The 17,829-nt window shown below is 42.7% G+C and overlaps 1 protein-coding gene across 14 annotated transcripts in view; it reads left to right on the forward strand.

Annotated features, from left to right (window-relative positions):
• Positions 1-535: 535 nt before the first annotated feature.
• The window catches only part of PPP3CB (protein phosphatase 3 catalytic subunit beta), a 107,639-nt gene continuing 90,345 nt past the window's right edge, over positions 536-17,829 (forward strand). For 12 of the 14 annotated variants that reach the window (XR_004001253.1, XR_004001258.1, XR_004001251.1 and 9 more), the window contains exon 1: positions 537-780. Coding sequence is in view for 5 of the 14 variants with exons in the window: in XM_030569470.1 (XP_030425330.1) it covers positions 714-780 (67 nt within the window). In the remaining 9 variants the exon portion in view is untranslated. Of the gene's footprint in view, positions 781-17,829 lie in introns of all 14 variants that reach the window. The other 2 variants (XR_004001254.1, XM_030569467.1) reach the window with 2 other exon arrangements.

The following is a 17,829-nucleotide window of genomic DNA, read 5'->3' on the forward strand; positions in this document are numbered from 1 at the left end:
GGAACTTGTTTCTAAATTTGCTAAACTTAAAGTGCGGAAACATAAATTCTAAATTATAACATGTTACTCTGTGACCGTGTATTGTGTATAATGTATGTGATTTTTTTGTGGGGGAGGGGGTGCAAGATGGAAGTTTCGCCTAGGGCACAAAATATCCTTGCACCGGCCCTGCCCACACTCCCTTATGGCCATGCTGTGGGAAGCTGGAGGGAGAGTTTTCCCACGCTCCCTTACGGCCATGCTGCGGGAGTAGAGGGAGGGAGAGTTTTCCCACGCTCCCTTGCGGCCACGCTGTGGAAGCAGCGGGAAGGAGAGTTTTCCCACGCTCCCATACGGCCATGCTGCGGGAACTGGAGGGAGAGTTTTCTCACGCTCCCTTACGGCCATGCTGCGGGAGCTGGAGGGAGAGTTTTCTCACGCTCCCTTACGGCCATGCTGCGGGAGCAGCGGGAAGGAGAGTTTTCCCACGCTCCCTTGCGGCCATGCTGCGGGAGTAGCGGGAGGGAGAGTTTTCCCACGCTCCCTTAGCCTCCAGTCGTGGGGTGGCGCGCGGTGCATGTCGGTCCCGAGGCGGACTGTCCCCTCGCTGTGGGGCGCTCGGAGTCTCGCCTGACGCCATGTTCCTTTGGGCCGTTGCCGCCTGGGGCCTCTAGCTGCCGCAGCCGGTAGAGCCGCAGTCGCCGGCCGGGAGCAGAGCGCGGCCGCGCCCCGTCATGTCCGTCAAGGAGGGGAGCAAGGGGCCGCCGCCCGCTCACGGCACCAGCGACCGGGCCGTTAAGGGTGAGTCCCGTCAGCGCCGCGACAGGGCTGCGGGGCGTGGGGCGGGTGTGTGCGAGGGGTGCGGGCCTGAGGGGCTGTGTGTGATGGGGGGTTGAGAGAAGGGCTGTGTATGTGGGGGCGGGGGGCCAGGCATCAGTGTGTGGGTGCACCCAGCACACCCCCGTGTGTATGGTGGGGTGTATCGATAGAGACTACTCTGCGCACTGTAACAGGCTCCTCTCTGTGTGTGTGCACCGTCTCCTCCACATGAGAGTCTTGCAATGGTCTTTCGCTGTCTAAACAGTCAGTCCCTTCTCTCCAGCGTGCACCCTGACAGAACGGAGGAGGAGGGAGCAGGGAGCAGTTGCCTCTTTTGCTATTGGTCACTGCTTTCAAGTTTCTAATTCTGATGGATTAGTGGCCAAAGTGCTGCAGGATGTGTATACCCTTTATTCAGGGTGCAACAGGTCTGTTCTTTTAGTATTTTTACCAAAAAAACCTCCTCTATAACAGCATTGTTTTAAAATAGTAGCAACACGCATAAATTGTGGATTTTCAGGAAAAGACTGAGTGACTTATTAGAACTTTTCCAACTTCAGTTTGCATGAATCATATAGAACAAGATTTTTATTTCATGTTCTTGTATGTTTGATAATTAAACTGTATTTAGCTGTGGTGAGGTTATTTATTTGAAGTGGCTAATTCTTTTGAGCTTGTACAGTTTCTATGTAATTTAAGAGTTGCTGTTGTATGCAGCAATTTGTTTTGAACACTGGCATTCTTAGAAACACATTGTCTAAAATATGCTTTGAAAGCAACTACAGCCCTGAACATTCAAATTTTACATAATGGGGACACTTGAGAAATTAAAGGGACATATTTGTTTTCAAAGCATTGGACTCCCGTAGTACATTTTGTAACTCAGAGTGTTTTCCAGAGTGTTTACTTACAATAAGGTGGTATTGATTTTCAGTTGCTTAACCTATTGATTTGTTTGAACAATTGCAAAAAATAAAAGTGTAAAATACTACAAATGAGCATTCTGCCCTGTCAGTGGCTCTCAGTGCTGTTATCACAGTGTTGTAATAATGCATAGTGTGGAGGCTTGTAATATTTTTTACACTTTGCAATTTGTTGCAAGAAATAATTAGGATAGGCCATTCAGACAGTACAGGAGAACTAACAGTGAGTGGTTATTTCAAACTGCACTGGAAAACTTGCTGATTTCCAAACTCTCTAACAGTTCATGTTAATCATAACCCATGCAGTTAGCTATTCCAAACTCCAAGACAAGACTGTTATTTTATAATACTTACAGAATTGTGTGCTGGGGGCGCAATCTGTTTTTGATCCTGTCTGTGTTGCATATAGAACCACTGTAAGTGTAACCAGGCTTTGATAGCTTCTTGATAGTAATTTGATAGCAGTTACATCTAATGTGGTTAACTGCCCACCTAGGAGCATTTTCCTGGTCCAACCATATGTTAATTCTGTTGGCTTGTCCACAGCAACAATGCTGCACAGTTATGTTGTGTCAGTGTCTTCTGGAGAAAATGTGGACAGTTAACCCATACTATCTCTGCTGCTCGTATGAGGGGCAGAGAATTGTGGGCTTTTTTTAACAAGGTGCAATGTGGTTTGGGATACTCTTATAGCAGAGAGCTGGAAGGTAAGATCATTGGCTACAGTAGATGCCAAGTGATCCCATCTATAGAACAGGACCATGTTAAAACCTAATTCGGACCTGACAGTCATGTTACAAAGCAGGGCCGAAATGTGCTACCACCTACATAAGATGTGTTGACCATGCTTTGTTTGACATGAACTGTACACAATCACTTGTACTACAAAGTGGTTACAAAACTGGTGACATTCTGTGGTGTAGATGGGTCCTCTGATGATGTATTTTCCTCCCTGCTTCCCCTACCAAGTCAACATGGCATACTGTTTTAGTGAGAATTGTTAGACTACTACTATTGAACAATTCCTAGTATTAGACATTAAGACCAGGTACATTTGAAACCAAGGTAGATCAGCAACTATGTTTAAATAGTTCTGTCTGCTGTGTAAACTTCTACCATGACTGTGAACCTCCTTACCAACCTCGCTTATTTTTTAAAGTGAACCAAAATACTTCTTTTTCTTATCAGTAATGTTTATCCAAATCATTGAAGTCACTAGTGAAAACTCTCAAAACTCTTTTGCAGGGCACAGTTTGTACATATGGTATTTCCTCCAAACAATTAAATTCACAGCAGAATAAAAGCATGCACTAGAAAAGTTTCCTTCGCTTCCTGGATGCCTCATCTGTTCCCAGATGAAATTAAGTATGGGATACCAGGTTACAGTCCCTCTCAGCTGATCCATTCTGTTTCATGCACCTTAGATCCTCAGAACAATAACAGTATTTTGAAACAGCAGAACTAAGCCATGAGGTGCTTCTAAAATCAGTGTTGGTCCATGTTCAGCTTTTCAGGTTCTGAAAGTATTGTTATTCTGGGGAGGGAAGTGTGCCCAGGACCTCACAGGTGCTTTTGGATGTTACGAAGCAGCAAGGACCTAGCACAGTTGAGCTCATACACATTTTTGCAGATAAGTTCTCATGTATATTGAAGTTTAACTGTGTAGAATATTGTGCACAGATATTTGTGCACTGAAAACAATTCAATGTATATAGTTATATAAACAACGTTTTTAAGATGATAGGCCTCAGCACATGCAAGTGTGTGTGTAGGGTTGATAATATAAATGTTAACATTGCTACAGTAAGTAACATTAAAAATAGAAAAAACAAACACCAAGAACACCCTCACCATGGAATAGCATAGAAATAGCAATGCGACTTATGTAAAGATTTGAAAATTCTTACAGTTAACGGTTCGCAAAAAATTTAGATACGAAAATTAACATAAGATTTCAACGGTAACCTTAATTCTGACTATCCCAAAACATAGCTGCCAAGAATCGGAATACTTCAATTTTTCTTGTAGGATAGTTGCTAAGAAGAAAATTTAAGCCATTTGTTTTAACACAGAATACACTAATTTATTTATAGTAACTATAAATGTCTTGCACCAGAAAACTTCAGAGTTTGGTGTGCACACATCTGATTGCAGAATACTAAATTATACAGACTTTACACACAACAGTTCACAGCCACATTTCTCAAACGGGGGTCTGCAGACCCCTATGGATCTGCGAGAATACTGCAGGGAGTTTGTTGGCCCCACTGATCAGTTTCTCCCACTTCCTCCTTCAGCTCCTCCTCCTCCCTCTCAGTGCCTCTTGCCTGCCTGAAAACAGCTATCGGGCAGTGTGCAGGAGGTTCTGGGAGGGAGAAGGAGTGGGGAGGGGGCGGAATCATGTCCAGAACCACCAGCCCTCCATATCAACTCCTTCCCCTCCCACCCAGTGCCTCCTGCATGCCGGGGGACAGCTGTTCAGCGGCGTACAGGAGGCACTGGGAGGTAGGGGAGGGAGTGGACACGGGGCACACTGGGGGTAGAGGACAGAAAGAAGAGAGGCAGGGGTGAAGCAGAGTAGGGGCAGGAAGAGGTGGGTCGGGGTTGGGACCTTGGGGGAGGGAGTGGAGTGGGGGTGGGATCTGGGGCTGAGCAGGAGGCTTGGGGTCCATGAAACATTTAAAATATAAATGGGGGTCCTCAGGTTGCTAAAGTTTGAGAACTGGTGGTTTACAGAGTACGTATGTAATTTTTGACAGTAAATCTTCAGTGTTAAGGCTATGATATCTCAGGCCAGGTCTACACTACAAACCTATATCAGTATAACTATTTGCTCAAAGGTGTGAAAAATTCATACCCCCGAGCAACATAGTTATACCTAACCCTCTGTCCGGACAGCACTGTGTCAATGGGAGAGCTTCTGCACCTGACATAATTACCGCCTCTCAGGGAGGTGGATTAACTATGCCGATGGAAGAAGCTCTCCCATAGCATAACTCTCCCATCAGCATCTTCACTAAAGACAGCCTTAAGAGTGTGTCTGCGCTACAGCAGCAGAGCTGCCACTATACCACTGTAGCATAGTCGCTGCAGCTACAGAGGGGTTTTTCTGTTGTTGTAGTAAATCCTTGAGAGGCAGTAGCAAGATTGGTGGAAGAATTCTTTCGTTGACCTTGGGGTGTTTATACCAGGGCTTAGTTCAGCCTAACTGCATCTGGCAAAGGTGTGAATTTTTCACACTCCTGAGTGATGTAGCCTGCTCAACCTCAGTTTTAGGTGTAGATCAGGCCTAAGTTAGTTATTATCATTTGTTGCTGACAGATACCCTAACTGGCATGGACACAGGTTTTTTTTCTTCAGAATGATGCTATGAGCTGTGCCTTCAGGTAGTCCATAGCATGATATTATCACGTGATTCTTTAAAAAGAAAACAAAAAAATGGTTTAAACATGGCTGTTACTAGCATAGTTTGAACTGTAGTGTGGGCACAGCCTTTGTTTTTATCGCTTGGGAAAAACTGCAAAATGAGGTAGTAAATAGGGAGCGAAGGAGATTGGAGATAATTCATTCTGCTGGTAATAGTGTGTCTTGTCAGCTGTGGACAAAAAGTGCTCTCTTAAGAAAAAGTGATTAAAATATTGTATTATCAGTTATTCAGATTTTCCAATAAGAGAGGAAAAAAATTGGGGCATGACCCACATTTTAAAAACTGTTGACTTCCATATTTAGCCATTGTGAGAACACTTTCCTGCTTAGACAGACTTCTGATATGAACATTGTACTTGAGAAATATTTTACGCCTAATTAAAACATTTATGTTTTCTTGTAATGTTGGTTGTATATGTCCAGCATATACAATCTGAATATAGTGAAGTTAAATCAAGGATTGGATTGGTCTGGCATACTATCACAAATCTGTGGCATACCATCACAGGTTGCTGAGTACTTTTATTCTAGTAGTGAGCAAACTCAATTTTTTTCCCCTTTAATGGTTTAGTTAACTTGAATGTGAGTGACTTGGTCATAGGGTATTTCCTGTGAATTAATGATCCACTGGGACATTCAAAGGCCTGAGGTGAAGTTGTGGCATTAAATACCCAAGAACTGTCCTATGTCAAGGTTTTTATTACTATATCTTATTAATAACGAGAACAACCTCGATCATAAGCCATTTCTTTTATATGCCGACCCCCCCAAGATTAATAAGTAAAAATGGAAAATTTTTATGACCCTGTTCATAAGTCAACCCTATAATTCAGGAGTCAGCAAACTTTGGCTCCCGGGCCATCAGGATAAGCTGCTGATGGGCCAAGATGGTTTGTTTATCTAGAGCGTCCGCAGGCATAGAGGTAAACCTAAGTAAACAAAGTGCCCTGGTGTGTCAGATGTTTACCCTGACGTGTCTGGAGAGCAACTGGTGGGGACATTTTTTTGGGGGGAGAAGCTGGGGGTCAGGGAAGTAACTCCTGTGACCACCTCGACATGACCCCACCCCTAGTCCAGGACCCCCACACTCTCCCCTTCCCATCCCTTCCTACCTTATCTGGGGAGGATGTCTCTGGCCTGGCTGGAGTGGCTCCTGCAGGCTGGGCGGCATGGCTGCAGCCTGCTCTGTGGGGTGGGGCTTAGCGGCATGGCTGCAGCCTGCCAGCCCTGGAGCTGCAGCTGCTTCAGAGGCTGGGGGGAGAGCAGTGTGCCCAGAAGCAGAGAGACTCTTGCCCCACCTCTTCCCTTCTGGTGCTACTGCCTCTCCTTGCTCCCTCTCTTGGCGGGAGGGGCTGTGTCCCACCTCACCCGTTCATAAGCAGAACCCCTTCTCTCGTGCTTCCCTTTTTTACTAAAAAAAAATTCGGCTTATGAACGAGTGTATACGGTAGCCGTTTTCTGCTGAATGGAGAAAAATGCAATCTTTCTGCAGTGTCCCCATTCAGCTTCAGTCAGTGACATTGAATGTCCCTGCATGGTACTGTACTGTGTGGTTCAGAAGTTGCAACATCATGTTGTGTCAAAATTATGATTAAATATAACTTGAGTTCTCTTATTTTCCTTGTTTGCCAGTAACATTTAACACTTTTCTGGTGCTTTTTACAGGTGTTTGTGATAAAAGTAATTGATTTGTACTCTTATAACAGTTCAGACAAACTTTGGGTTCACAGATCATCCACAGATTTTGAATTTGTTAGTGTATTATGTCCTATATTGAGGAGAAGCCACTGTTTAACAACTTTCTGACCATACTCATTTCACCAGCAGAAAGGGAAAAAGTGCTTGTGTGCTCAGATTACCATGATAGAATTCTGAGTCCATATGGATATGTGTTCACTGCAGTTATGATGGGCATCTGGGTCAGCCTATACTTTCACTCTCCCAACAACCCCCATCATTTCTGCACCCTTCTTCCCCCCTCCCCCCCCCCAATCTTTCCCCCTTGGCTTAGTTTTTAAATTTATATCATCTCACTCTGTTTTGGGCAATCACCTGCATACAGCAAAGCATATGCAAGTTTTCTCTTGACTCCCCCGAAAAGACTGCTTGTCCTCAGTAGTTTCCCGAATCCTGAGAAAGCACTAGTGGCACTTAGGCTTCTTTGCTGTCAGCCAAAGGAGCAAGTTGATACAGTAACTCTGCTCATTCCCTCTCCAAATTTCTTCTCCTCTTGTATGTGGAGGCAAGCGGTTCTTTCAAACTCTGCTTATATATAGACTTTTGTGTTTCCAGCTGTCCTTTAAAATATTTTTAAATAGTGCAGTGTGTTTTATTTCAGAATGAGAAGGTAAAGCAAATGCTTGTTTTATGAAAGTAATGTAACTTTTAAAATTTTGCCATGATCAAAGTCATGCTGCAGTTAAGAGTGTGCGATGTGGAAACTTGTATCCTTAAAACACATTTTGTTCTTATAAGGGGCTTTTCAAAACTTTCAATTAAAATAATAAGGTAGTAGATTGTTTGTCAATACACTTTAAAATAGATATTGAAAAATTTAGGGAAACCGTAAGGCTCCTGAAGTAGGCTACACCTGCAAGGAAGCTGCACTGCTGTGAAGGAAGCTGTTGCACAGTTCAAGAAAGTTCTGATGGGTTTAAACTAAGTGTTAAAGGTCCACAGGATCTAAACAGCTTTATTTATGCATGCACTGGAATACACAAGGTTGCCCCAAGCGACAAGTATTTACAAAAATGGCAACTTGGAAAAAGGGCAGATTCTACAGATGTTGAATTGCAGAGCCCATGAATCCTTAATTGAGATGAATAAGGTAGTTCACACCTTTTAGAACTATTGAATTAGGCTCTCTAGATCTGTGTGTGCTCAGTTCATGTTTTCAGGGTTATGTCTGAAACCATAAGGGCTAGGGCATGTCTACAGTACAAAGTTAAGTGGACGTAAGGCAGCTTACGTTAACCTAACAATGGCTTTGTCTACACTACTACTTTATTGTTGGCAAAATTTTTGTCACTCGGGGTGTGAAAAAAACAGTTTCCTGACCCACAAAAGTGCTGGTGTGGATGGCGCTATGTCGGCAGGAGACGCTCTTTCACCGACATAGCTACTGCTGCTCGTTGGGGTGGTTTAATTATGCTGGTGGGAAAGCTATCTTCTGCCAGCATAGAATGGCTACATGGGAGACCTTACAGTGGCGCAGTTGCAGTGGGTACAGCTGTAGACATAGCCAAAGTAAGTACCTGCTACTGTGTTTCTTCTGCTGCTGTACCTTAGCCGATACGCTCACCTAGTAAATCCACCTCGAAGAGAGGCTTAGGTTGATGTCGTTTGGGTGACAGTGTCTGTGTAGAAACTGCCTTATTTGAATAGCTGTTGAATGTCAGGGTGGCTGTCAGCTGGAACCATGAAATTGACAAGAACATTAATTTCACATTGGTAGGGTCCCTGTTTTGAAATTGGGGAGGCAGGGGGAGGAGGCGATCCAGTTGTGAGCAGTAGTGACAGCTGGAACCTCTCTGCCCAGAGCTGAGAGCCTGAGCTGTGGGCTCCTCGCATAAGGGTTGCACCAGTAAAACCTTTGTTGTTGTTGTTTGGTTGATGACATGCATGTGTCTTAGCATCAGAATATCACTGAGTTCGTTTGGTATTTCTCTCATTTGAGTAGCACACATCTTCATTGGTGGAGTTAAGTTAGTGCCCACTGAAACAAATACAGCTTCACAGTGAAAGAAGTTCTCCCACTGCAATTCCACACTCTACTGCTTTCTTCAGCATACATTTCTCTGGTAACCTTTTTGCCCTTCACTGGCCAGGCTTTTATAATTATATGTCCTATCCTAACAGTGGACATTCTTTTCTCTACAGGTTCTTATACTGCATGAGTGCTGTACTACATTCCCCTGATCCTCATCCAGATTGACAGGGAGCATTTTGGAAATTGCAGGAGCAAATAAAGATTGATGGGACAGACCAAAAGGAATGCTTAGTGTTTATTCCACAGTCCCACAATTTCCTTGAATGCCAACAAGTATTCTGCAATACACTGTGAAAATTACTCGTATGATAGTCAGTCTGCAGGTGATATACCTACTGACAGGGCACCATGCTTTAATCAATGCAGCATACTGCTGTAAGGGTACAAGTATTGTGACTTGCACTGGGTCAGGTGCCACATTGTGAACACACATTGCCAAAATAGATGCTTCAGTTACACTATGCTATACCAGAACAAGTTGTGAGTGTAGACAAGCCCTTGGGATATCAAGCTTTCAAGGATATGTATGAAACTATAAGAATGAGTTAGCTGAGATTCTGGAGCACAATGCTGTAGCAGGGATTGAATTCCATGGCAAGTATCATGAAATGCACAGGGTCCTGGTTATGGATATGAATAGCCAGTTTTGTTTCCCTGATTATATTGTAAGGTCTTTGGACCAGGGAATGACTTCCTGGTGTATGTACAGTGCCTAACACAATGGAATTCTGATACCTCATTGAAGCCCCTAGCCTCTACTGAAGTACAGATAAATAATAGTCCCTTATCTCTCCTGCCTGCAAGTGCATGTGCATCTGGGAAACAGTATTTATAAAAGGAGAGGAAAAAATTGTTGGTGCTCATTGGTAGCACGTTACTTGTTTGCAGGACCACAATGATTTAATTTTGAATCAACACACTTTTAATCTTTCAAACAATAGAAGAGATACCAAAACGATATTTCAGAATAAGTTTATTAGTCATTGACTCTGGTGTACATCAGTTTATTGCTTCAAAAATGCTGTCCATGCTAATTGTAAATCATGATTTGGATACTGTTTATTAATACATTAATTTCCTTAACCTTTGGACACCATCTGTGTCATTTGTATTAGTGTGTATGTGCTATTTTAGAGATTCATCTCCAAATGCCTTCTGCTGCTGCTGGAGACAGAAGAAAGGAATCCTTCAGTGACCAATACCATGTTATTTCCTCAGGGTAATTCCTCTTAAAGTCTACAAAGACTATGAAACATCCTTTAGATTTCTGAGTAATCTTATGAAATGTCTGCACCTGCGTCTGGCCCATGTCAGCTGACTAGGTCTGCAAGGCTGTAAAATTGTGGTATAGATATTTGGGCTTGGGCTGGAACCTGGACTTTGGGACACTTTCCCATCATGGTGTCCCAGAGTTTGGGCACCAACCTGAGCCTGAATTCTACACAGCAATTTTACAAGCCCCATAGCCTGAGCACTGTGAGCCCAAGTCAGCTGACATGGGCCAGTTGCTAGCGTTTAATTGCAGTGGAGACATACCTCTAGAGTAGAGGTTCTCAAACTGTGGTCCGAGAGCTCCATTCAGGTGGTCCGTGGATAGTTCCCACTAAGGTGTGCGCCTGGGTGGCTGCACACGAAAGAAGGAAGAGCCCACACACCTAATTAGTGGAGCCGCGCAGGCGTTGCTCCACTAATTAGGTGCCTGGACCCTGGAGAAGACACCCGTGTAAAGTGAGGTGGAGGCCTTGGGAGGAATAAGGGATAGATGGGAGGGGGCAGTGAGATGAGAAGAGGGGATGAGGGGAATGTGGGACATGCAGGGCTTTGGCGGCCAGAGAAAGAGGTGACATTCCCCGGGCCTGCGGTTGCCGGGAAGAGACGGCCCTACTTCCCAACCTCAGCTATGTGGCTGCTATGGTGGGGGGAGAGGGAGAGAACCCACTCCTTCCCAGACCCAGCTCAGGGGCTGCCGTGGTGCGGGAGAGAGGGCACATCCATCGCATTAGAAAGGTAAAACAACTGATATTAAAATATGAGTTGTGTGCTTTTATTTATAGAACTAAAAAAGTTAATTTTTTTTTATATATATATATCCCTTTTATCCAAAGCGCTTTACAATAGTCAGCTAATGGTACAAACAACATTTGGAAATATCATTACGTGGTCCGCCGAGACCGTCAGCAATTTTCAAGTGGTCTACGAAAAAAAAAGTTGGAGAACCACTGCTCTAGAGCACATCCTGCTGCATTCCTGTTTTCTTGGGCCATTACATGCTATTATTTTTTCATCAAAGCTTAGATTAAACCCATTAGTTTGCAGCAACTACATACGCCCTTCAAAATCATCGTCTATAGCCTATTTAATGACAATATTACTTAGTTATTTCTTTAATAATATGAACAATATTATGACTTGATTGCTAAGGCAAAATTGAAAATACACCATACAATGAACCAAGAATCTTTGTTCCATTTTTAATCTCACGTAGTGATGCATTTTAGATATTACAATCATATGTTCTTCTTTAGTCTCTGAAGTGTTAACTTTTTAAAGTAAAACAATTTATGCTCTCTAATCAATAGGAAAATGGATGTAATGATAAGCAAATATGAGAACTGAAAATCAGGTGGCCACCTTAAAAAATAAAACATAATCAAAACCCACACAAAGGCATATTCTGTCTAGAAACAGAATATAAATACAATTAAGAGTTTACTATATTGAGTGACATTAATCAACCCTGCCCAGAGCATAACAGTAAATATGACAGAGTTTGAGCATGAGAGTTAACACTTCAGTCCCAGCACATCCGTACCTCATTAAACTGTGTGGGAATTAGCAGGGACGGGTTAAGGGAGTTCCCTAGCTTGTGGTTTTCTGTCATGTTAGATTGCCGTTCCTACGAGGACAGCTGACTTACTTACCAGATTGGTAGTCGGGTCACCAATGTTGTTAGATATTCGGCTGGGTATGTATGTTCTCCCTGTGTTCTGTCCCAGCTCTGTGCAGACAGTTGGCACAGCAGATCTCGAGTGAACCGCCCAATGACCATAAGATCCGTTAAGGTATGAAGGCACCCAGCCAGGTTTATTGTCAACGAAGCACGGTGATAGTACTTGGTAGATTCTATGACGATACTAACACGTGTGTGCCTGTGACAATGGACGCAGTTCAGTCAGTGGCTGGACTTTCCATGGCCGCCTAGGCTGACCAAAGATACTTCCTCTGAGATGCATCATTATACTCTTAATACAAACAAGTTAGTACCTCCTCTGACATAGTTAGTTATTGCTCCCTGATGTGGCTTGTTATCACCTTGTACATGTTGTTTTGATCAGAACATCTGTATTACGTACTGTCATCCTGACCTTATCTTTTAGGAGGGATCAGTGTGTTCCTGTTATCATTGGGGAATGTTTTTGTACCATCCTTGATTTAGGGATGTTCTGGTACCACTTGATACGGGGATGTGTTTGCATGAGTACTCTGTTCTTAGCATTTTTTAGGAATGTATATTTCTGCAATATCAGCCCTGTTCTTGCCAGGTTGTGTGAGCAGGTCTTGCCTCATACCAGGCCTCTGATACAAGGGCTTATGTCTCAGGCTCTCTTCCTACTAGAAGAACCACTGCTCTAGAGGACCAAGTGGACAATGGACTGAGACTCAGGAGACCTGGCTTCTAATCCCAGTTCTGCTACTGGTTTGCTGGATAACTTTGGGGAAGGCACTTCACCACTCTGTTCCTCAGCTTCCCATCTGTAACATGGGAATAATAATGCCCCGATCTCTCAGTGCAGTGAAGATAAATTCATTGAAGTTTGTGAGCTACTCAGATTCTGTGGTGATGTGTGCCACAGAGAAGTGCATGAGGGAATCAGTAACGGTTTTGGAGCAGGGTTTAATACTCTGCAGTAAATAAGGCTTAGGGCCACGCACTGGACAAGGGGAATAAAACAAAATATTAAATATTCACTAAGGGAGCACTGTCCATCCTGTGTGTTGAATAAGGCGAAGGTCCTGTAGGGGGGAAGTAGGATGTGATCATGGAACCTTTTAAAGACTGTATGATGCATATGCAAAAAGAGGTATGAATCAAGTTTGCACAGACACCTTGAATTCTGGCATTTCCTAACTTTTGAGTGCTTGGCTTTGCAACCTTAATAATGTTTTTTTAAAGTAGTTTGTGTGTATGTAAAGTATATATAAAAATAACTTTTATGGTGAGAATGATGGGATTGAGCCAAAACATTTGTATTCAGATTACTTATTCTTATTTCCCTCTATAAAGGATATTCTCCTTTACTCACAAAAGTAGCGTCTGATGTTCTGTTACGGCATTTCATAAGAATTGTGGTCTTTTTGTCACTTTTAGTATAATTTTAATATGTTTTATTTAGTCATTTTACTCAACAAATGTTAATTTTGTGAAAGATGAGCAAAAAACAAATAAATGCACAGTCATATTTTCCTTTATAAAATGACAGGTAAAAATCAAGTTAATAACCCCTAATTTAGGTCATGAGCAAGATGCCTTCAAGAGAAGATCCTTGCCACACTCTTGATAAGCTAGTCAGAATTCCCACATTTAAATAGATTTTTCTAAAAAGTTTCATTTCTCATCTGAACAGTTGACTTCTATTTACAAAATCAGTTTAAACAACTATCTTGTGCTGAACTAAAAGGAAACTTTGTAAAGTGATTTTTCATTGCTAAAATATATTAACTGTATTGAATTTTGAACAGTGTGATTTTTCTTCTTGCAAAGGAAATCTAATTACCCATATTCTAAAAGAAACAGACATGAAAAGCAAAACAAAGCATTTATGGCTATGTTAGGTCATTTCACAAAAAATAGTGCTAAATTTGGTACAGCTGCTTAAAGCAAGATTTTCAGAGTCCTTCTGTTTTTGAGTCTTTAATGAAGAAAAAAATCATTGGTTTTCTAAAAGCAAAAAAAAGCAAGTTCAGCATCAAATGCAATTTCATTTCAGTTAGGAGATTCATACATTATTTCTGCATCAATTATTCCATTGATTCACCTCTTTTCTCATCACATAAAACTTACAGAAATGCAGTGATGTGCTGCTACTGATCTAAAAACTGAGTTAACGGAAACTGACTCAAGGAATGTTTTTATAGAGTTTTAAGTATTTTGTTTTGGAATAGAAATCTTAACTTTTGAGGGTAAACAAATACACAATATCTGTAATTAGGGCCCTACCAAATTCAGGGTCCATTTTGGTCAATTTTGTGGTCATGGGATTTTTAAATAATAAATTTCATGATTTGAGCTTTTTAAATCTGAAATTTCACAGTGTTGTAATTGTAGGTGTCCTGACCCAAAAAGGAGGGGGGGGGGATATGTGGGCGGGGGTCCCAAGGATATTGTAGTGGGGGTTGTGGTACTGCTACACTTACTTCTGCACTGCTGCTGGTGGAGGTGCTGCCTTCAGAGCTGGGCAGCCGGAAAGTGTCGGCTGCTGGCTGGGAGCCCAGGTCTGAAGGCAGAGTCCCTAACAGCAGCAGCAAGGATGACATGGTATCATAGAATCGTACGACTGGAAGGCTTGAGAGATCATCTAGTCCAATCCCCTGCACTCACGGCAGAACTAAGTATTATCTAGACCAGTGGTCCCCAACCTTTTCAGTGTGGCGGGCGCCTGATGACTAGCTGCCCAGGAGTGTGGCTGCCGGGCAAGCAGCTGCCGAAATGCCACCGAGAAGCGGCAACGCCAACAGGCATCACTGCCGAAATGCTGCTGAGACGTAGTGTCATCAAGAGCCATCACCACCAAAAATCAGCGGCATTTCGGCGGCAGCACTTCTTGACATTGCTGCTTCTTGGCGGCATTTTGGCAGCCGCTTTTCCTGCGGCCAGTAGGCGGGCTCACATAAATGCCACGGCAGGCGCCATGGTGCCCACGGGGACCGTATCGGGGACCCCTGATCTAGACCATTCCTGACAGGTGTTTGTCTAACCCACTCTTAAAAATCTCCAATGATGGAGATTCCACAACTTCCCTAGGCAATTTATTCCAGTGCTTAACCACCCTGACAGGAAGTTTTTCCTAATGTCCAGCCTAAACCTCCCTTGCTGCAATTTTAGTCCGTTGCTTCTTGTCCTATCCTCGGAGGTTAATAAGAACAATTCTTCTCCCTCTTCCTTGTAACAACTTTTTATGTACTTGAGAACTGTTATCATGTGCCCTCTCAGTCTTCTCTTTTCCAGACCAAACGAACTCATTTTTTTTCAATCTTTCCTCAGAGAGCATGTTTTCTAGACCTTTAATCATTTTTGTTGCTCTTCTCTGGACTTTCTCCAATTTGTTCACTTCTTTCCTGAAACATGGTGCGCACAACTGGACACAGTACTCCAATTGAGGCCTAATCAGGGCAGAGTAGAACTGAAGAATTACTTCTTGTGTCTTGCTTACAACATTCCTACTAATACATCCCTGAATGATTACTTTTTTTTGCAATAGAGTTACAGTGTTGATTCATATTTAGCTTGTGGTCCACTATGACCCCCAGGTCCCTTTCCACATTACTCCTTCCTCGGTAGTCATTTCCTATTTTGTATGTGTGCAACTGATTTTTCCTTCCTAAGTGGAGTACTTTGCATTTGTCCATATTGAATTTCATCCTATTTACTTCAGATCATTTCTCCAAATTGTCCAGATAATTTTGAGTTATTATCCTATCCTCCAAAGCACTTGCAACCCCTCCCAGCTCGGTATCGTCCACAGACTTTATAAGTGTACTCTCTGTGCCATTATCTAAATCATTGATGAAGATATTGAACAGAACCAGACCCAGAACTGATCCCTGTGGCACCCCACTCGTTATGCCCTTCCAACATGACTGTGAACCACTGATAACTGCTCTCTGGGAATGGTTTTCCAACCATTTATGCACCCACTGTATAGTAGCTCCATCTAGGTTGCATTTCCCTAGTTTGTTTATGAGAAGGTCATGTGAGACGTATCAAAAGCTTTACTAAAGTCCAGATCTACCATGTCTACTGCTTTCCCCATATTCACAAGGCTTGTTAGCTTTCTTTGACAGGTTATCAGGTTGGTTTGACGTGATTTGTTCTTTACAAATCCATGCTGACTGTTACTTATCACCTTATTATCTTCTAGATGTTTGCAAATTGATTGCTTTATTATTTTCTCCATTATCTTTCCAGGTACAGAAATTAATCGGGCTGGTCTGTATTTCCGCGGGTTGTCCTTATTTCCCCTTTTATAGATTGAAAAAGGACAAATACAGTGCCAGTCTTTGTTCCTTCCCTATTTTAGCCTCTGATCCTACCTCATTTTCACTGGCATTCACTGTTAGATATCCAATTACCACCAACCTTGAAACCAAACCAAACAAGTCATTAAGTACCTCTGCCATTTCCACATTTTCTGTTGTTGTTCCCCCCCATTGAGTAATGGGTCTGCCCTGTCCTTGGTCTGCCTCTTGCTTCTAATGTATTTGTAGAATGTTTCCTTATTACCCTTTATGTCTCTAGCTAGTTTGAGCTCGTTTTGTGCCTTGGCCTTTCAAATTTTGTGCCTATATACTTGAGTTATTTGTTTATATTCATCCTTTGTAATTTGACCTAGTTTCCACTTTTTGTAGGACTCTTTGAGTTTCAGATTATTGAAGATCTCCTGGTTAATGTCCTCTTGCTATGCTTCATATCTTTCCTACGCAGTGGGATAGTTTGCTCTTGTGCCCTTAATAATGTCTCTTTGGCCACGTCCAGACTAGGAATTAAAATCGATTTTAGATACGCAACTTCAGCTACGAGAATAACGTAGCTGAAGTCGAATTTCTAAAATCGAGGTACTCACCAGTCTGGACGGCGCTGCATCGATGTCCGCGGCTCTCCGTGTCGATTCCGGAACTCCGTTCGGATTGATGGAGTTCCGGAATCGATGTAAGCGCGCTCGGGGATCGATACACCGCGTCCAGACTAGACGCGACATATCGATCCCCGAGCAATCGATTTTAACCCGCCGATGCCGCGGGTTAGTCTGGACGAGGGCTTTGAAAAACTGCAAACTGTCTTTAATTGTTTTTCTCCTTAGACTTGCTTCCCATGGGATCTTACCTGCCAACTCCCTGAGTTTGCTAAAGTCTGCCTTCCTGAAATACATTGTCTTTATTTTGCTGTTCTCTCTCCTACCATTCCTTAAAATCATGAACTCTACCATTTCATGATCACTTTCACCCAAACTGCCTTCCACTTTCAGAATCTCATCCAGTTCCTCCCTATTTGTCAAAATTAAATCTAGAACAGCCCCAGTAGCTTTCTCCACCTTCTGAAATTAAAAATTGTCTCCAGTATATTACAAGAACTTGTTAGATAATCTGTGCCTTGCTGTGTTATTTTCCCAACATGTCTGGCTAGTTGAAGTCCCCCATTACCATCAAGTCCTGTGCTATGGATGATTTTGTTAGTTGCTTAAAAAAAGCATCATCCACCTCTTCTTCCTGGTTAGGTGGTCTGTAGTAGACCCTTAGCATGACATCATCCTTGTTTTTTACTCCTTTTAGCCTTACTCAGAGACTTTCAACAAATCTGTCTCCTATTTCCAGCTTGACTTCAGTCCAAGTGTATACATTTTTAATGCATAAGGCAACACCTCCCTTTCCCCCCGACTGTTCTTCCTGAGCAAGCTGTACCCTTCTGTACCAATATTCCAATCATGTGTATTATCCCACCAGGTCAATTTATGTTGTAGCTGTATTTATTTTCTGGCATTTCGAGTTCTTCCTGCTTATTCCCACACTTCTCACATTAGTATACAGACATCTTAAGATACTGATTTGATTCTTTCCCTCCACCCCTATTCTGTCTTATCTCTCCTTTATCCCTGCTATAACAGCCCATGCTCGTCCAAATTCCTACCCTTCTCTCAG

Source organism: Gopherus evgoodei, chromosome 7 (genome assembly GCF_007399415.2).
Source record: "Gopherus evgoodei ecotype Sinaloan lineage chromosome 7, rGopEvg1_v1.p, whole genome shotgun sequence".
Lineage (NCBI taxonomy): Eukaryota > Metazoa > Chordata > Testudines > Testudinidae > Gopherus > Gopherus evgoodei.